This window comes from Silurus aristotelis, assembly GCF_946808225.1.
Source record: "Silurus aristotelis genome assembly, chromosome: 7".
NCBI classification, from domain to species: Eukaryota; Metazoa; Chordata; class Actinopteri; order Siluriformes; family Siluridae; genus Silurus; species Silurus aristotelis.
In genome coordinates this window covers 2,377,505-2,393,560 of record NC_139580.1, presented here as the reverse complement: position 1 = coordinate 2,393,560, position 16,056 = coordinate 2,377,505, and the positions used below count along the sequence as shown (strand labels likewise).

The 16,056-nt window shown below is 40.0% G+C and overlaps 1 protein-coding gene across 1 annotated transcript in view; it reads left to right on the top strand.

Annotated features, from left to right (window-relative positions):
- LOC310728930 (uncharacterized protein) overlaps positions 1 to 7,886 on the top strand; it is a 48,212-nt gene extending 40,326 nt beyond the window's left edge. The window contains exons 6-8 of the mRNA XM_083546808.1: positions 5,436 to 5,789; positions 6,544 to 6,588; positions 7,242 to 7,886. Coding sequence (XP_083402934.1) covers positions 5,436 to 5,789; positions 6,544 to 6,588; positions 7,242 to 7,315 — 473 coding nt within the window. The 3' untranslated portion in view covers positions 7,316 to 7,886. The remainder of the gene's footprint in view (positions 1 to 5,435; positions 5,790 to 6,543; positions 6,589 to 7,241) is intronic.
- Positions 7,887 to 16,056: the final 8,170 nt, after the last annotated feature.

Below are 16,056 nucleotides of genomic sequence, written 5' to 3'. Positions count from 1 at the left end.
TAATTTTGCCACCGCCTGGAGAGTTTTAAAGGAAGACATATACCTAGGCAAGAGATGGCGAAAGGTCCAGTATTTAGCAAATGTATTCTGGTCACGATGGAGAAAAGAATATCTTCTGAACCTCCAAAACAGGCAGAAATGGCACAAACGTCGTAAAAATGCAAAGGTCAATGACATTGTCATTCTCAAAGATGATACTGCTCCACGCAGTCAATGGAAGTTAGCAAAGGTAACAAAAGTACACAGCAGTACAGATGGCTGTGTGAGAATAGTAAAGTTATTGATCAGTGATTCGACACTGGATAATAAGGGCAAACGTGTTAATAAACCGACTTACCTCGAAAGGCCCATCCAGAAAATTAGTAACGCTAATTTTTAACAAAAAGTTACGCTGATTGAAGCAGATTAAGATCTTACCTTGTGTCTACCATTCATTGAGATTCTAGGTCATAATATTTGATTAAAGGTTATGTTACTGAGTTACAAAAATCACAAGAAAGTGCTTTGGTGGAAGTGTAACTGACAGAGAAGTCAGTTTATATTTCATGCTTATTTAACCATTTTTTATTAATGTTTTGTTAAAGAACTTTTCATTTTAAAACTGCTTAACTAAAGTTGTTTGAATAGAGACTTTTATTGTGAAAAGCTCAGAGTGACTCAGGTAGAAAAAGATGTCTGCACCACATGAAAAGATGAAGCGTTTCCATATTTAAATGTTTATATTTTATTCATCTGGAGTTAAAAAGGACAGCAGATGCAAGATTAAGTTCTCCTTTGGTAATAAGCAGCCAATGAAGTAAGTTTTTCATTTATATTGAATGTGATTAATGTGGATTGTGTTGCTATGTGGAAAAGAGCAATATCTGTGCAAAGACTATAGTTAGGCTGTTTAAATTGAATTCAACTTTGTTTAAAAGGGTTACAGACAATGTTTATTTGTTTTATTTATTTATGTCTTTATACATTCTTTATTTTTTTGTGTATTCAGATCTCATGACATCCTAAGTTGGAAGCAGTCAATAAATAGCCTGTCATCAGAGAATCCTTGTGCTCGTGAAATTACTGGGGGATGCTACATTACCTTATGGAATTTGACAGACACACTTAATCCAGAGCAATTTACAGTTATACCATTTATACAACTGAGCAGGTCCTGTTTAGGGACACAGTATTGGCAGTTTGGTAGTGCAGGGATTTGAAGTCATGACTTGATCAGAAGTGCAATGTCTTAACCAATAAATAAACAACCAACAGAAACGGTCAAAGAAATTTTTTATATTCGAATAAATTTTTTCTTAAAACACACTGGCAAATAAAAAAACAAAAAAATCTGAATCTGTGCTAAATCTGTGCTTTCCTGAAATTTCTTTGTTTGTTAAGTTGAACACACATTTTGGAAATTATTTTGTGCACTGACACATTTCCAGTACCACCTACTAGCCAAAGATTACTGTAACTTGCTAAAAATGCTATTTACACACAGTATGCTTCTGACTTACAGACCTTCTCTCCAGCATACCGGTGAGTATCCAAGGGGGTAAACTGCCATCCAAAAACGCCTGGTGCGATGCGGGGCTTTGAATACTGCATGCCAGGTAAAGTTAAAATATGTGCACAGGGGTATCCACAAATACACACTTGTAGCCATCAGGGTAGTCGAGGAGTCTCACAGCGATTGGATCAGCTCGGTGGTCTTGGTGCCCAAAAGTGACAGGTTGGTCCGGTTCTGTGTAGATTATCGAAAACTTAACGCAGTGTCTAAATTTCGACACATATCCACTGCATCAAATCGAAGAGCTGCTTGATCGGTTAGGCGCCGCATTCTTTTATTCAACACTGGATTTAACAAAGGGATATTGGCAGATCCTCTTGCCTCCAATGTCCCAGGGAAAAAAAAGGTTTTTCCACTCTGTTCAGTTTACACCAGTTTGTTACACTTCTGTTCATCTTGTTCGGGGCCCCAGCGACGTTTCTACGTCTCATGGACAACATTCTCTGCCCCAAAACTGGTATGCCGCTGCCTACTTGGATGACATAATCATCTATAGTAATGTCTTGCAGAGTCATTTAAAATACCTCAGAGCGGTCCTGAGAACCTTGAGGCAGGCAGGGCTCACAGAAATCCCAAAGAAGTGTGCAATTGGGAGGGTGAAAGTATGGAATCTGGGTTTCCACTTAGGCCATGGTCAGGTGCGTCCCCAAATTGATAAGACGGCATCAATTGCAACCTGCCCGAGACCCAAGACCAAACAGGAGGTGAGACAGTTCCTGGAGCTGGCTGGCTATTATCGGAGGCTTGTCCCTAAGTATTCGGACGTCACCAGCCTGCTGACCAATCTCACTGAAAAGGGAGCATCAGATCCAGTGCAGTGGACCGGTTTTTCATGCTTCTAACATTCTCTATTCCCTTTATATTGCAGATGGACGCATCAGACAGAGGGTTGGGGCCAGTGTTGTCCTATGTGGTGGAGGTTAGGTACAGCACCATAGAGAAAAAAAGTGTCTGGCCATCAAGTGGGGGTATGTGGCAGCAGGGGACATGACCAAGCACCGGTTCGTGGGAAGATTAACGTAAGAATGATACACTTGAGGGAGTTTTTACTAATGAGTGTTCTCTGTTGCAGTGAGCGGAGGGAAAAGAGAAGAGCACTGGATGGTGCCTGCGAACTGTGTGTGTGCAAGTGTGCATGTTTGTTGTCTGCTGAATGCTCCAATAAACTGATTACTTCAGAACTGGTCAGTGTCCTGAGAAGTGTTCCTTCCCCTGAACCTCTTGCTCTCTCACAGTCCCTTTACACACACTCATTCACACACCACCAGGGTTTATGGCCATCACTGCCAAATTTAATACAGAAACAAGTCTTTGGCTGGGGCTTTGGAATTGTTTGATATGCTTGAATTTTCACAATATCGGTTTGCCGAGTTCCCCGTTGAACGTTCTTGGGTTCTACTTTCTGCTCCTTATTGGAATTCAGCTGCATTTTCAATTCAACAACTTGTCTCCTCAGGTCCTCAGTTTCAGTTAGATTTTTTAATCTTTGCAGCTTGTCTATCTTCCTCAGTTCAGATCTGGAGCAAAAGCTGAGCAAAGTCATTTTTTCTGGTTTGTAAGAGCAAAAGCAATGACTGATCCCAACAGACTAGGCTGAACTATTTGAGTAACTGTTGGCTGGCGGCAGCTCTATTCATGCCATTACTTTTTCACAGCGGAACTGTGGAGAATTTGCAATCTTTGTAGAAAATCTAAAGCGCTCTCTCAGCTTTGATGAGTGTCTAGGAACTTGGCGAATATTTCATAAACATCCTTAACAAGACCATAGGCTGAAACAAGAAGATCGACATATTCATTGGGAGAAGCACAGACCCCCAACTGTTTGACAACATCCTACATTGGTGGAAGGAGGCTTTCCAAAATGTTTCTGCGTTGTACATTAATCAGTTTGCAATCCTGAAACATCAATTGAACATGTAAACACCATGTCTTAAAGTTTACCTCACCATGTGGTCTTGGTACATGACCTGAGAAATTTTTAATGGATGAAGCTGATAGAATGTGAAAGTGTCATTCTTAATCACGTGTTCAACTACGATACATTGTACTTCAGATGAGTTCAACATATCAGAAGAAATGCACAAACTGCCTTTGGACTGAAATAATGGGCGAAGATTTTTTCATTATCTTAAACACTTTGTTCATTGTATTTGTTGTATTTCTATATGTTGATGAATATTATGATAAGATGATATAATAAGTTTCACAATAAATATACATATACAAAGGTGGCATGTACAAGTTACAGCCTAACCTCCCAATTGCGAAAATTTAAATTGCAAATGTAACAATCAAAACGCCAAAATTCTGGGTTGGGAAACTGGTTGGTTCATCTTTAGCTACACTGGACACCTTTTGAATGAAAGGTGAGAAAGTCTTGAAGTTTCACCCACATAAAAAAAAAAAAACTCCCCTTCTTTAAAAGTGTTGTAGTCTATAATTATGGCTTCTATTCCAATAACATTATTACCATACTTTTAAGGGACAAGGTTGCTCAGTAAAATAATGTAGATTTATTATTTATATGTATTAATATTCAGTTGATTTCACTTCTGTCCAGCAATATTCTACAGGTGTGTCTGTGCACTGCATGTCTGTGTATAATACACACGTTTATTTGTCTGTGTGTGTGTGTGTGTGTGTGTGTGTGTGTGTGTGTGTGTGTGTAATGTTTCAATACTAAAAATGCTGTAGCATTTATAAACTAATGCCTGTATGTCCTTCATTAGAAATGCCTGTAGCTGCCTTGCTGTCATTAGTAACACCCATGCAGTTGCTGGTCAGATTTGCTATGATGATGTAATTGATGACTTTGTATTAAAGAAAGCAAGAAATTTCAGGTTATATGGAAGAAAAAAATTTGGTTTGTTCATTGTGTGGGGGTGGTGGTGTTTTTTCTTTTTTATTTAGGTGGCAACGGTGTGGAGGTTGGGTAATGGTAATGGTTTGCCCAGGGCACCATTCAAGCTAGAACCACCACTGGGCTGAACTATGATGGTTCCAGGGGGAAAAACACACTGCCTTTCAACCTGCATCAAAAATCTTTGATGCTGTTGCTAGAAATTTCCACCCCACAGCCCATGACTGCAAGCTAATAAGAGACAGAATTAACAAACTTCTTAATTTCCACATCTGTTTATATTACATGAAACATGAAGAAGGAATATGCAGGTTTTGTAGTTCAGGTGAGACAGTGGAACATGTACTTCTTCAGTGTATAGAATATGAACATGAAGGTTTCATGTCAAGGAAAACTATTACTCCAGGTCAGAGAAGAGTCAACTTAGCAGTAAGAAATTATCTGAGATCAACACGCTTCATTTTCAGAATTGAAGAAATAAACACTATTTTTTTTATCTTCACTCGGAGCGATACACTCAAACCCAGCAGGTGGCGGTATTTCACCACAAAGGAGGAGCAAGAAAATAACGTTTTTTTTTGGTTACGTAAATATAGTGATGTCATGAAATAAAAAAATAAGATTATTTTTCTGTTTTATTTAATAGATTTTATCCTGACAGGTCACACTAATGTTTGTGTTTTTGTGTGTGTGAGTTATGTTATGTTTGAGGTTTTTTTCATTTATTTGTATTTCTGGTCTGTGCGTGTGAAAAGAAATTAATTGTATTAATTATATTAATTTATTCAATAATGAGCAATATTAAGACTCTTTATTAACTGAAACATATGTATTTAGTTTGTTGTCGAAAATCTACACACACTGAGGACACAATGGACACCAGAAGCTCCTTCTCCTCCATCTGCATGTTGTGGATCAGCGTCTGTGTGGGTCAGTAACACTTTCTTTCAGAAAACAGATCAAATAAAGTTCTTATAATAAATACACTGTACAGATTAATGTAGATTTAATTTTCTATCTCAGGTCTCCACTCTGGAGAATCAGTGATCAGTGTATCTGGTGAAGAAGGATCTACAGCTGTTCTGAATTGTAAACTGCCTAATGTAGACACTGAAACACATATCAGGTGGAGCACTAAATCTGAGATTGTGTTTGAGCGAAAGGGTAAAGGTTTTGCTGCAGCTAAAGGATATGAGGATCGTGTGGATGTTCCTGAGGAAGAGCTTCGTAAGGGGAACTTTTCTTTGGTGTTGCGCAATCTAAAACTTGATGATAGAAATGTCTACATCTGCTCCTATAAAGTGAGACTCTACAAGAGAGACACAGATGTCCACACAGCATTTAAGGAGATCAGCAGTGTTTCTCTCTCAGTCAGGGGTAAGTGAGTTATTATCAGTAGAACACACACTGAACATTACACACAGCAGAAACCAAAGCTGCAGATCTGAAATCTGTGGAAAGACACTAAACGTCCTGTAGAACAAAAGCAGCTCATGTGTCCAATGTGAGCATAATGTCAGTGTTTTCAGTACTAGAGGAGAAATTGTGCAGTGAACAGCTGATTTTAAAGCTCTTCATGTGTGTGTTAGATGATCCAGGAGAACACAGAACACCTGAGCATCTTTATATTAGTGTTTCATCACACACTTGGAGATTCCCTCTGCCATCTTTAAATGGAAATCATTTTCATGACACGAGTTTGCAGTAGAGCTGGAAATCAGAAAGTCTTTACCCCAGACAGCAGGAACAGTGTAGCACTAATGATTTTCTTGCTGATTTCTACACTTTATTACCTTTAAAATACAATTTCACTGCTTTTCACTGCTTATGAAAATATGATCTTCTCTATTATACAGTAATCACACTAGTTATAGTATCAGTAATGTGAAAGATTGCAGAGATGATTCTTAGTGATTAGTACTGATCCTGATCTACACGTGATCCTGATCTACACGTGATCCTGATATACACGTGCTCCTGATCTACACGTGATCCTGATCTACACATGATCCTGATCTACACGTGCTCCTGATCTACACTTACACAGTAAATCACTTTATTAGCAGTGAGAGAGGAAACACAAAGAGCTCTGATTGGACCAAGATGATTCATCATTCATTTTCTCTTACAGAAAAACCTCCTGAGCTGAAAGTATATGAAGTGCAAAATCCCAGAGGTGAGATACAGTTGTGTATTTTATTATGTGCACATTTTATTACTACCAATAATTCAGTTCATTTCAGGATCTTCAGTGCACTGGACTTTTTTTTAATGGAATTCTGTTCGCTTTTTTTTTTTTGTTTATTTATAATTTAAAGTTAACCAATTTTCTACCAATTTATTTTGTACACTTAATTACCAAAAGTATGGGACACTTGGCAATAACACCCATATGTGATTCTGATTTTAAATCAGTAGTGAGTTTGATTGATGCTTCCTGTGAGGATCGAATTAAAAAAAAAAAATTAAGTGTATATTTTACTGAATAATAAGAAATAAGGACTAGTTTAGTGATAATAAAACGTCCAAAATGTCCACGGGGTATTTCTGCAAATTTTAGAGCTAATGATCTATAATTATCTTTATATCTTACATAAAAAAACAATAAAAATTATAATATTATATATATATATTTATAATAAAATTTTGTAATTTTATTTAATTTGTACTTTTTCATGTCACATTTACAACGAAACAAAATCACAGCTTTGAGATTTACGGACACTCGGCCTGTAGATGGCGCCAGATATACAGGAAGAGAAGTGTTTGTCTCGGAACTGAGGAAGTCGTGAGATTTATTCACTTTAACGCCTGTATATTTTTCTTCAGGTGATTCAGGAATGATGCGTCCTTACCCACTGATCATGGCCTTCATCGCATGTTTCCTCGTCCAGCTCTTCTAGGAGGAAACTCTGTGTGATCTTGTGGAGAATCAGGAAGTTTTCTTCTCCCAACACAATGACCAACTTCTTGTGCATATTTCAGTTTTTCCAGTTACAGGATCTGCACATACATTTTACATATTCTGCATATACTGAATGCTTGTTAACTTCCTTCTGCAAAATTTTGAGAAGCATAGAAGTACATTTACTAGGAACTCATGCAGGCACAAGTAGGCTTTCTGATTACATTACATTATTACCTTGGTGTGAATATTAACTCCAGTCTTTCCCTTGAAGCTCAGCCCAAATTCCAGGCAGCATAAATCACATAAAACACACTGAACAGATCCTTGTCATTTATTTTAGATATTTTTTTTTTAAATAGAGTATTAGATTTGCATTGGATACTTCTCTTCTTCTCTTTTCAACATTTTGATGTTCATGATATTTTATGTGTAGTTAGGAAAATGGTGTATAGTAGCTATGTTTGCTACTTTTTATTTTACTGTTTTAGCATTTCTGTGTTTATGATAAAGTAAATTGTTTTTTATTTCTGTTTTATAACAATAAAAATGTCTACATTTCAAAATCATGTCTGGCTTTTGAAAATGTGATGGGACTTTCCCCCAGACTGTAAACTGAAAAGCCATCAAGGAGTTCTTTCTAAATCATTGTCAAACTTTGAATTATATTCTATTTAATTATCTGTGTGTCCAATTATTGTTAATGCACTCCTGATCCAAACTATAAATATTTTCACTATAATACATCACATACAGTATATACGGCATGTAACATAAGTACGGAACACATCATTTTCCTCAGTTAATATATTTCTAAAGGCACTATTGACATAAAAGTTTTACCAGATGTTGGTAACAACCCATGCAATCCATACATACAAAGAAATCAAACCATAGAAATCATAGATGTTTATAAATTAAGTTATGTTAATAATGTATAAAAAGGCTTATGCGGCAGCGGGTCAGGCTCTAGTTTGCCTCCACACGATGGCTGTATTGCAGGCAAACCAGGCTGATCTGCTGCGGGAGATGGATGAGGGATTTGGCTCTCTAGCTGACGATGTGAAAAAGCTATGTCACGCTGCCGACCTAGCTTTCAGGGCCACCAAGGAAACAACCAAAGCCGTAGTGCAGTCTATGTCAGCCTTAGTAGCCACAGAAAGTCATCTGTGGCTCACCCTTTCGGACATTGTTGTTCCCCAATGCCATTGGTGCGGTCGTCGAAAAGTTCCAGGAGGCGAAGAAACAGTCAATGGTGTTTCAGCGCTATCTCCCTCAATGCTCCCAAGGTGCTGCTTGGCTGGTGCAGCCCCAGCCTGGTGTTTCCGGGCATCGCAAAGCCCAAAAACAGAGCGTTGCCACCCGGACCCCCCTGGATGGGCCCTTGAGCAGCACTCTCGGTGGACCTGAGGGTCGTCCTCTCCGGTAATCGGGCCTCGTTGTGGAGGACCTGACAACAAAAGGTAGGGCATTGCTCCAGCCACTCTGGTCGGGTCAGAGGCCAGTCTTGAGAGACTGTTTCCCTTTAGAGATTTCCAGGCAGCCTGCGAAAGCCTGCCACATGTGTCCCAGTGGGTCCTGGGTATGGTAGAGAAAGGCTGCTCGATTCAGTTCGGGTAATCTCCCGCTCGCTTCGACAGGGTGTGTCCCACTCTGGTGGGTCTCGAGCAGGCTCTGGTCCTGGAACAAGTAGTACTCACTCTCTTAAAGAAGGAGGCCAAGGTGGTCCCTCCTTCACACAGAGAGTCCGGCTTTACAGCCGGTATTTTGTGGTTCTGAAGAAGAATGATGAGTTGCATCCAGTCCTAGATCTATGCTCCTTGAACTGCTGTCTAATGAGACTCAGGTTCAGGATGCTTACCCTCAAGCAGGTCGTGTCTCAAATCAGGTCCGAGGACTGGTTTGTCACGATAGATCAAAGGGACTTCCACATATCCATCCTTCCGGCTCACAGGGGGGTCCTGAGGTTTGCTTTCGGGGTCGAAGCTTACCAGTATCGGGTCCTCCCATTCGGCCTTACGCATTCACCCGCACCTTTACAAAGTGCATAGATGTGGCCTTGACCCCGCTGAGACTCTGGGGTATCTGCATTCTAAACTATATTTATTGGTTGATTTTAGCTCGATAGCTTCTGGCAGTCCACCATCATGATGTCGTTCTCGCCTGTATGATGGAGGTTAAGACTAAACGCCAGGAAGAGTATCCCTTCTCCAATACTGAGAACCACCTATGTAGGCGTCGTGTTGGACTCAACCGTCATGTGGGCACAGCTGTCTCCCCCTCAGATCGAGGCTATCCTCACAGCAGTCAAGAGAGTGAAAGAAGGCCAGTCACCCACATTATCCATGTGCTGGTCAGTATGGACAACACATCGGTGGTCTCTTATCAACCATCAGGGGGGTCTGCGATCTCGCCCCTTTACAGGCTGGCATGGGAGATCCTCCTATATGCCCAGAAAAGACTGCTCTCATTAAAGGCTGCTTACATCCCTGGGTATTTAAATCAGGGAGCAGACATCCTCTGGAGGCCAGTGCCAAGGCCCGGGGAATGGAGGCTCCACCCCGAGGTGGTGGAGCAGATATGGAGAAGGTTTTACAGATCACAGGTGGATCTGTTTGCAACTCAGGAGACTTTGCACTGTTTTCTCTGGTTCTCCCTCACTTACCCAGCCCCTTTGGGGTTGGACGCCATCGTACAGATGTGGCTGAGGCTAAGCCTGTTCGTCTTTCCCCATATTGTGCTACTCCCAGGAGTTCTGGAGAGAGTTTGCTGGGATGGAGTCTGTCTCCTCCTGGTGGCCCCTTGATGGACAAACAGACCATGGTTCACAGACCTGGTGTCGCTCCTCGAGGAACCTTAGTGGGACATTCCTCGCAGGTGGGATCATCTCTCTCAGGCAGGCAACACATTGGTTCACGCCCCCTGGAGATATAAAGGCTGTGCCTGTGGACACAGAGGGGGCACAGTTCCTAGCAGCTGGTCTCTTTACCAAGGTAGTGGAGACCATCCTCCAATCCAGAGCTCCCTCCACGAGGAGGTTGTTTGCGGCCAAATGGTGGCTGTTCTCTGCGTGAGGGGGATCACCACCACTTGGACACAGTTAACTGCCCAGTTGGTTTATTGCTGGAGTTCCTGCAGGAACAGTTTGCCCCAGGGTTAACTCCTTTGACCCAGAATGGTTACATGTCCGCTAGCGCAGCTTATTGTACTCTGCTTGCTGTGCAGTCGCTTGTCACCCCTTTGGTTGGAACTTCATCCTCCTCCCTTTCAAGCCACTGACGAGGAGAAGCAAAACGACTGTGTCCAGTGCGAGCACTGCAACAGAGCATCGCATTCCCTCAGAGAACTAGGGTTACATACATAAACTAGAAACTGTCTTTTTGAAGCTCTCCACAAATGGTTCTTGGCTCTAGGACAACTCTTCTGATATTCTTTTCACTCCTCCGTCAAAAAGCTTGTGAGGAGCACCTGGTCATGACCAGTTTATGGTGGAATGTTCTTTCCACTTCTGGATTATGGCCCCAACAGTGCTCACTGGAACATTACGAAGTTTAGAAATCCTTTTGTAACCAATGCCATCAGTATGTTTTTCAACAATAAGGATGTGACAGTCTTGAGAGAGCTCTTAGCTTTTACCCATTATGAGATGTTTCTTGTGTGACACCTTGGTAATGGGACATCTTTATACAGGCCATTAGCTGGGACTGAAGTAGCTGATATTAATTTGCACTGACATGGAGCAGGACTGCTTTCTAATTACTGATTGATTTTAGCTGGTGTTGTGGCTTTTTCATGCCTTTTTTCACCTCCTGTTCAATACTTTTCATTGTTCGAATATTTCACATTATTACACATAATTTATGGACATTTATCGTTTGATTTCTTTGTACGTGTGGATTGCATGGGTTGTTACCAACATCTGGTAAAAAGGTAATGTCAATAGAACCTAAAGAAATATAGTTACTGAGAACATTGATGACGTGTTGGATTGTTTTTGATGTTCAGTTTCAGACTCGGGTTCCGATTTTGGATCAGACATGTTTTGCTGGATCTCATCATTAACCAGAGTTCATTTAAGACTAGAAAGTTTTTGATGCGCTTTTATTTATAGCGATACACAAAAGCTGCTCATGCTCACAACTCTTTAGCTCTGCCCATGGCTTGCCCACTGGAGCTCGGCTGTTTTTGGAAAAGAAAAGTGATGGATCTTTATTTCATCTGATCAAACTAAAGTCTCTTTAGAGAAATGCAATGCTATTGTATAGATACAGTGCATCGGGAAAGAATTCACAGCACTTCACCTTTTCCACATTTTTCAACATAAGGTTCTTGGTCACCTCCCTGACTAAGGCCCTTCTCCCCTGAGAAGGCGGCTCTGCTCTAGGAAGGTGGTTCAAAACTTTTTCTATTTATGGATGATGGTGGCCACTGTGCTCTTTGAGACCTTCAATTCTGCAGAAATGTTTTTGTCCCCTTCCCCAGATCTGTGCCTCGATACAATCCCATCTTGGAGGTCTACAGACAATTCCTTGGACTTCATGGCTTGGTTTGTGCTCTGACATGTACTGTAACTGTGGGACCTTCTATAGACAGGTGTGTGCCTTTCCAAATCATGTCCAATCAACAGAATGTACCAGGTGGACTCCAATCAAGTTGTAGAAACATCTCAAGGATGATCAGTGGAATCAGGATGCACAGGAGCTCAATTTTGAGTGTCATGGCAAAGACTGTGAAAACTTATGTACATGTGATTTTTGTATCTTTTTATTTGTTTTATTTTTTATACATTTGCAAAGACTTTAAATAAACTTCATTCAGGTTGTCATTATGGGGTTTTGTTGAAATTTTGAGAAAAAGAATTATGAATTCCATTCTTTTTGGAATAAAGCTGTAACGTAAAATGGGGAAAAAGGAAAGCGCTGTGAATATTTTCCGGATGCTCTGTACTCAAGATTGACGTGATTGGTCCTCACTCTCCTCTAGGTTTATTATAGAGTTTATTCTGATAATTCAGACTGCTGTGTGATTGGGTGTTTATTTTAGATATTATATATATATATATATATATATATATATATATATATATATATATATATATACAGTGAGGAAAATAAGTATTTGAACACCCTGCTATTTTGCAAGTTCTTCCACTTAGAAATCATGGAGGGGTCTGAAATTGTCATCGTAGGTGCATGTCCACTGTGAGAGACATAATCTAAAAAAAAAATCCAGAAATCACAAAATATGATTTTTAAACTATTTATTTGTATGATACAGCTGCAAATAAGTATTTGAACACCTGTCTATCAGCTAGAATTCTGACCCTCAAAGACCTGTTAGTCTGCCTTTAAAATGTCCACCTCCACTACATTTATTATCCTAAATTAGATGCACCTGTTTGAGGTCGTTATCTGCATAAAGACACCTGTCCACCCCATACAATCAGTAAGAATCCAACTACTAACATGGCCAAGACCAAAGAGCTGTCCAAAGACACTAGAGACAAAATCGTACACCTCCACAAGGCTGGAAAGGGCTACGGGGAAATTGCCAAGCAGCTTGGTGAAAAAAGGTCCACTGTTAGAGCAATCATTAGAAAATGGAAGAAGCTAAACATGACTGTCAATCTCCCTCGGACTGGGGCTCCATGCAAGATCTCACCTCGTGGGGTCTCAATGGTCCTAAGGAAGGTGAGAAATCAGCCCAGAACTACACGGGAGGAGCTGGTCCATGACCTGAAAAGAGCTGGGACCACCGTTTCCAAGGTTACTGTTGGTAATACACTAAGACGTCATGGTTTGAAATCATGCATGGCACGGAAGGTTCCCCTGCTTAAACCAGCACATGTCCAGGCACGTCTTAAGTTTGCCAATGACCATTTGGATGATCCAGAGAAGTCATTGGAGAAAGTCATGTGGTCAGATGAGACCAAAATAGAACTTTTGGGTCATAATTCCACTAAACATGTTTGGAGGAAGAAGAATGATAAGTACCATCCCAAGAACACCATCCCTACTGTGAAGCATGGGGGTGGTAGCATCATGCTTTGGGGGTGTTTTTCTGCACATGGGACAGGGCGACTGCACTGTATTAAGGAGAGGATGACCGGGGCCATGTATTGCGAGATTTTGGGGAACAACCTCCTTCCCTCAGTTAGAGCATTGAAGATGGGTCGAGGCTGGGTCTTCCAACATGACAATGACCCGAAGCACACAGCCAGGATACCCAAGGAGTGGCTCTGTAAGAAGCATATCAAGGTTCTGGCGTGGCCTAGCCAGTCTCCAGACCTAAACCCAATAGAGAATCTTTGGAGGGAGCTCAAACTCCGTGTTTCTCAGCGACAGGCCAGAAACCTGACTGATCTAGAGAAGATCTGTGTGGAGGAGTGGGCTAAAATCCCTCCTGCAGTGTGTGCAAACCTGGTAAAAAAAATACAGGAAACGTTCGACCTCTGTAATTGCAATCAAACAAATATTAACATTGACTTTCTCAGGTGTTCAAATACTTATTTGCAGCTGTATCATACAAATAAATAGTTAAAAAATCATATATTGTGATTTCTGGATTTCTTTTTTTTTTAGATTATGTCTCTCACAGTGGACATGCACCTACGATGACAATTTCAGACCCCTACATGATTTCTAAGTGGGAGAACTTGCAAAATAGCAACGTGTTCAAATACTTATTTTCCTCACTGTATATATATATATATATATATATATATATATATATATATATATATATATATATATATATATATATATATATATATATATATATATATGTATTAGAATATAGTATTTAAATATGTCTATACTAAATGGGCTAAAGTATGTGCATCTCTGATTTACACCCAAATGTGATTTTACTCAAAACTGTTACCACAAAATTGGAAACACACAGTTGTATAGAATGTATTGTATGGCATTAAACAGGAGGAGTACATCTGGACTACATCTGCAGAAGGCACATATGGGTGTCAAAGCTTAGACACATTTTTTTCATTGAAATGCACCACAAGTTTAGTTTTTCTCTAGTTCAACGGTAAAAGACCTGGGAGTTATTTTAGAGCAACTTGTCTTTTAAAAATCATATCAACCATATTACAAATATAGGCTTCTTCCACCTTAGAAATATTGCTAAGTTAAGAAACATGTTATCTATATCTGATGCAGAGAAGCTCATACATGCGTTCATGACCTCCAGAATAGACTACTGTAATGCATTACTAGGTGGATGTCCTGCATCATTAATAAACAAGCTTCAGTTAGTCCAGAATGCAGCAGCCAAAGTTCTCACAAAGTCGAGAAAATATCACATATAACCACAATCTTCTCATCCATACACTGGCTTCCTGTTAAGTTTCAAATCCACTACAAACTACTGCTACTTACTTAAAAAACACTAACTGGTCCTGCTGCCAGGTTGCTATCACATATTACTTCCAGATTCCTTATACAGGGTTTTATGGATGGAGCCAAGGAAGCAAGGAGGTGAGTGAAGGCAGGAGGGCTGAATGGCATCACCTGTTTCATCAATGGTTTATCTGAGAGTGTCAGATATGTAAATTGACAATCTTACCGTGTTCGCTGATACAACCTACATCTACTGACTAGCCAATAAAAATGCAACACTTAATGAGGTACTGATTAATTCAGTGATTAAAGCAGTGCAGTCAGACTTTGGTGGTAATAATGTTTGAAAGTTTGTAGCCACTTTAAAAGTATGATTATATTTAATGACTGTTGATTGACTCATGCTGCTGCTGAGCTGATATGGCTGAAAGAAAGGTGTGTGTTGTTTGTATTAAAAAATTTAAAAAGTTGTGATTCTGTAAAGGATAGAGGTTTAAGAGCTTACAAATTAGTACTGAGGCATAATAACAGAAGATCAGAGCTTCTTCAAGGTCTGCTGAAATAGAATTCATGGAATTCACATTTGAGAAATGAGCACTTTTTTGAGAAGTGGGGCTTAGACAGTAAATGCACAGCTCATCTCTTTTTTTGAAGAGTTGCAAGAATTATTTTTAACTAAAAACTAGTGGTTACAGAACATCCGTCTAATTGCAGGTTAAATTGTCCCTGTCCCTGAATACCCTGAATATAGTGTCGAACGCAGCACTAAGATCTAGTAAAACTAACAGCGAGATGAAGCCTTGGTCTGAAGCTAAAAACAGGTCATTAGTGATTTTAAGATTTTAACTAGAGCAGTTTCTGTGCTATGATGGGGCCTAAAACCTGACTGAAACTCTTCAAAGATATTGTTCTCTTTTAAGTTGGAACAGAACTGGGCAGCGACAATCTTTTCTAAAATCTTAGACATAAATGGTTCTGCAATTCGATAGTGTGTTTGGATCCAGATTAGGTTTCTTAATGAGGGGCTGCTTCAATCATAAACCAGTTAATGCCCACAATAAAGCAACAATTTGGCATTCAGAAACACAGTTATAAAAAGTAGATTTTCTTTCTATACAACCATTTTAAGGAAGGATGCCAACAGCATCGGGAACATACATAATATTACTTTATATCATCCAAAAAGACCCATACCATGGCAACAGGATCTCAGGTAATGGAAAGCCTGTGTATCACAATGTACCTTGCTACACCTCCTTCCTGGGGGTTTATATACTAGAACCAATTAGACAAATGATTCATCCCTGTCAACTTGTGGAGAGGTGTACCGGTGTGGAGAGTTATACGGGTGTGTGTGTGTGTGTGTGTGTGTGTGTGTGTGTGT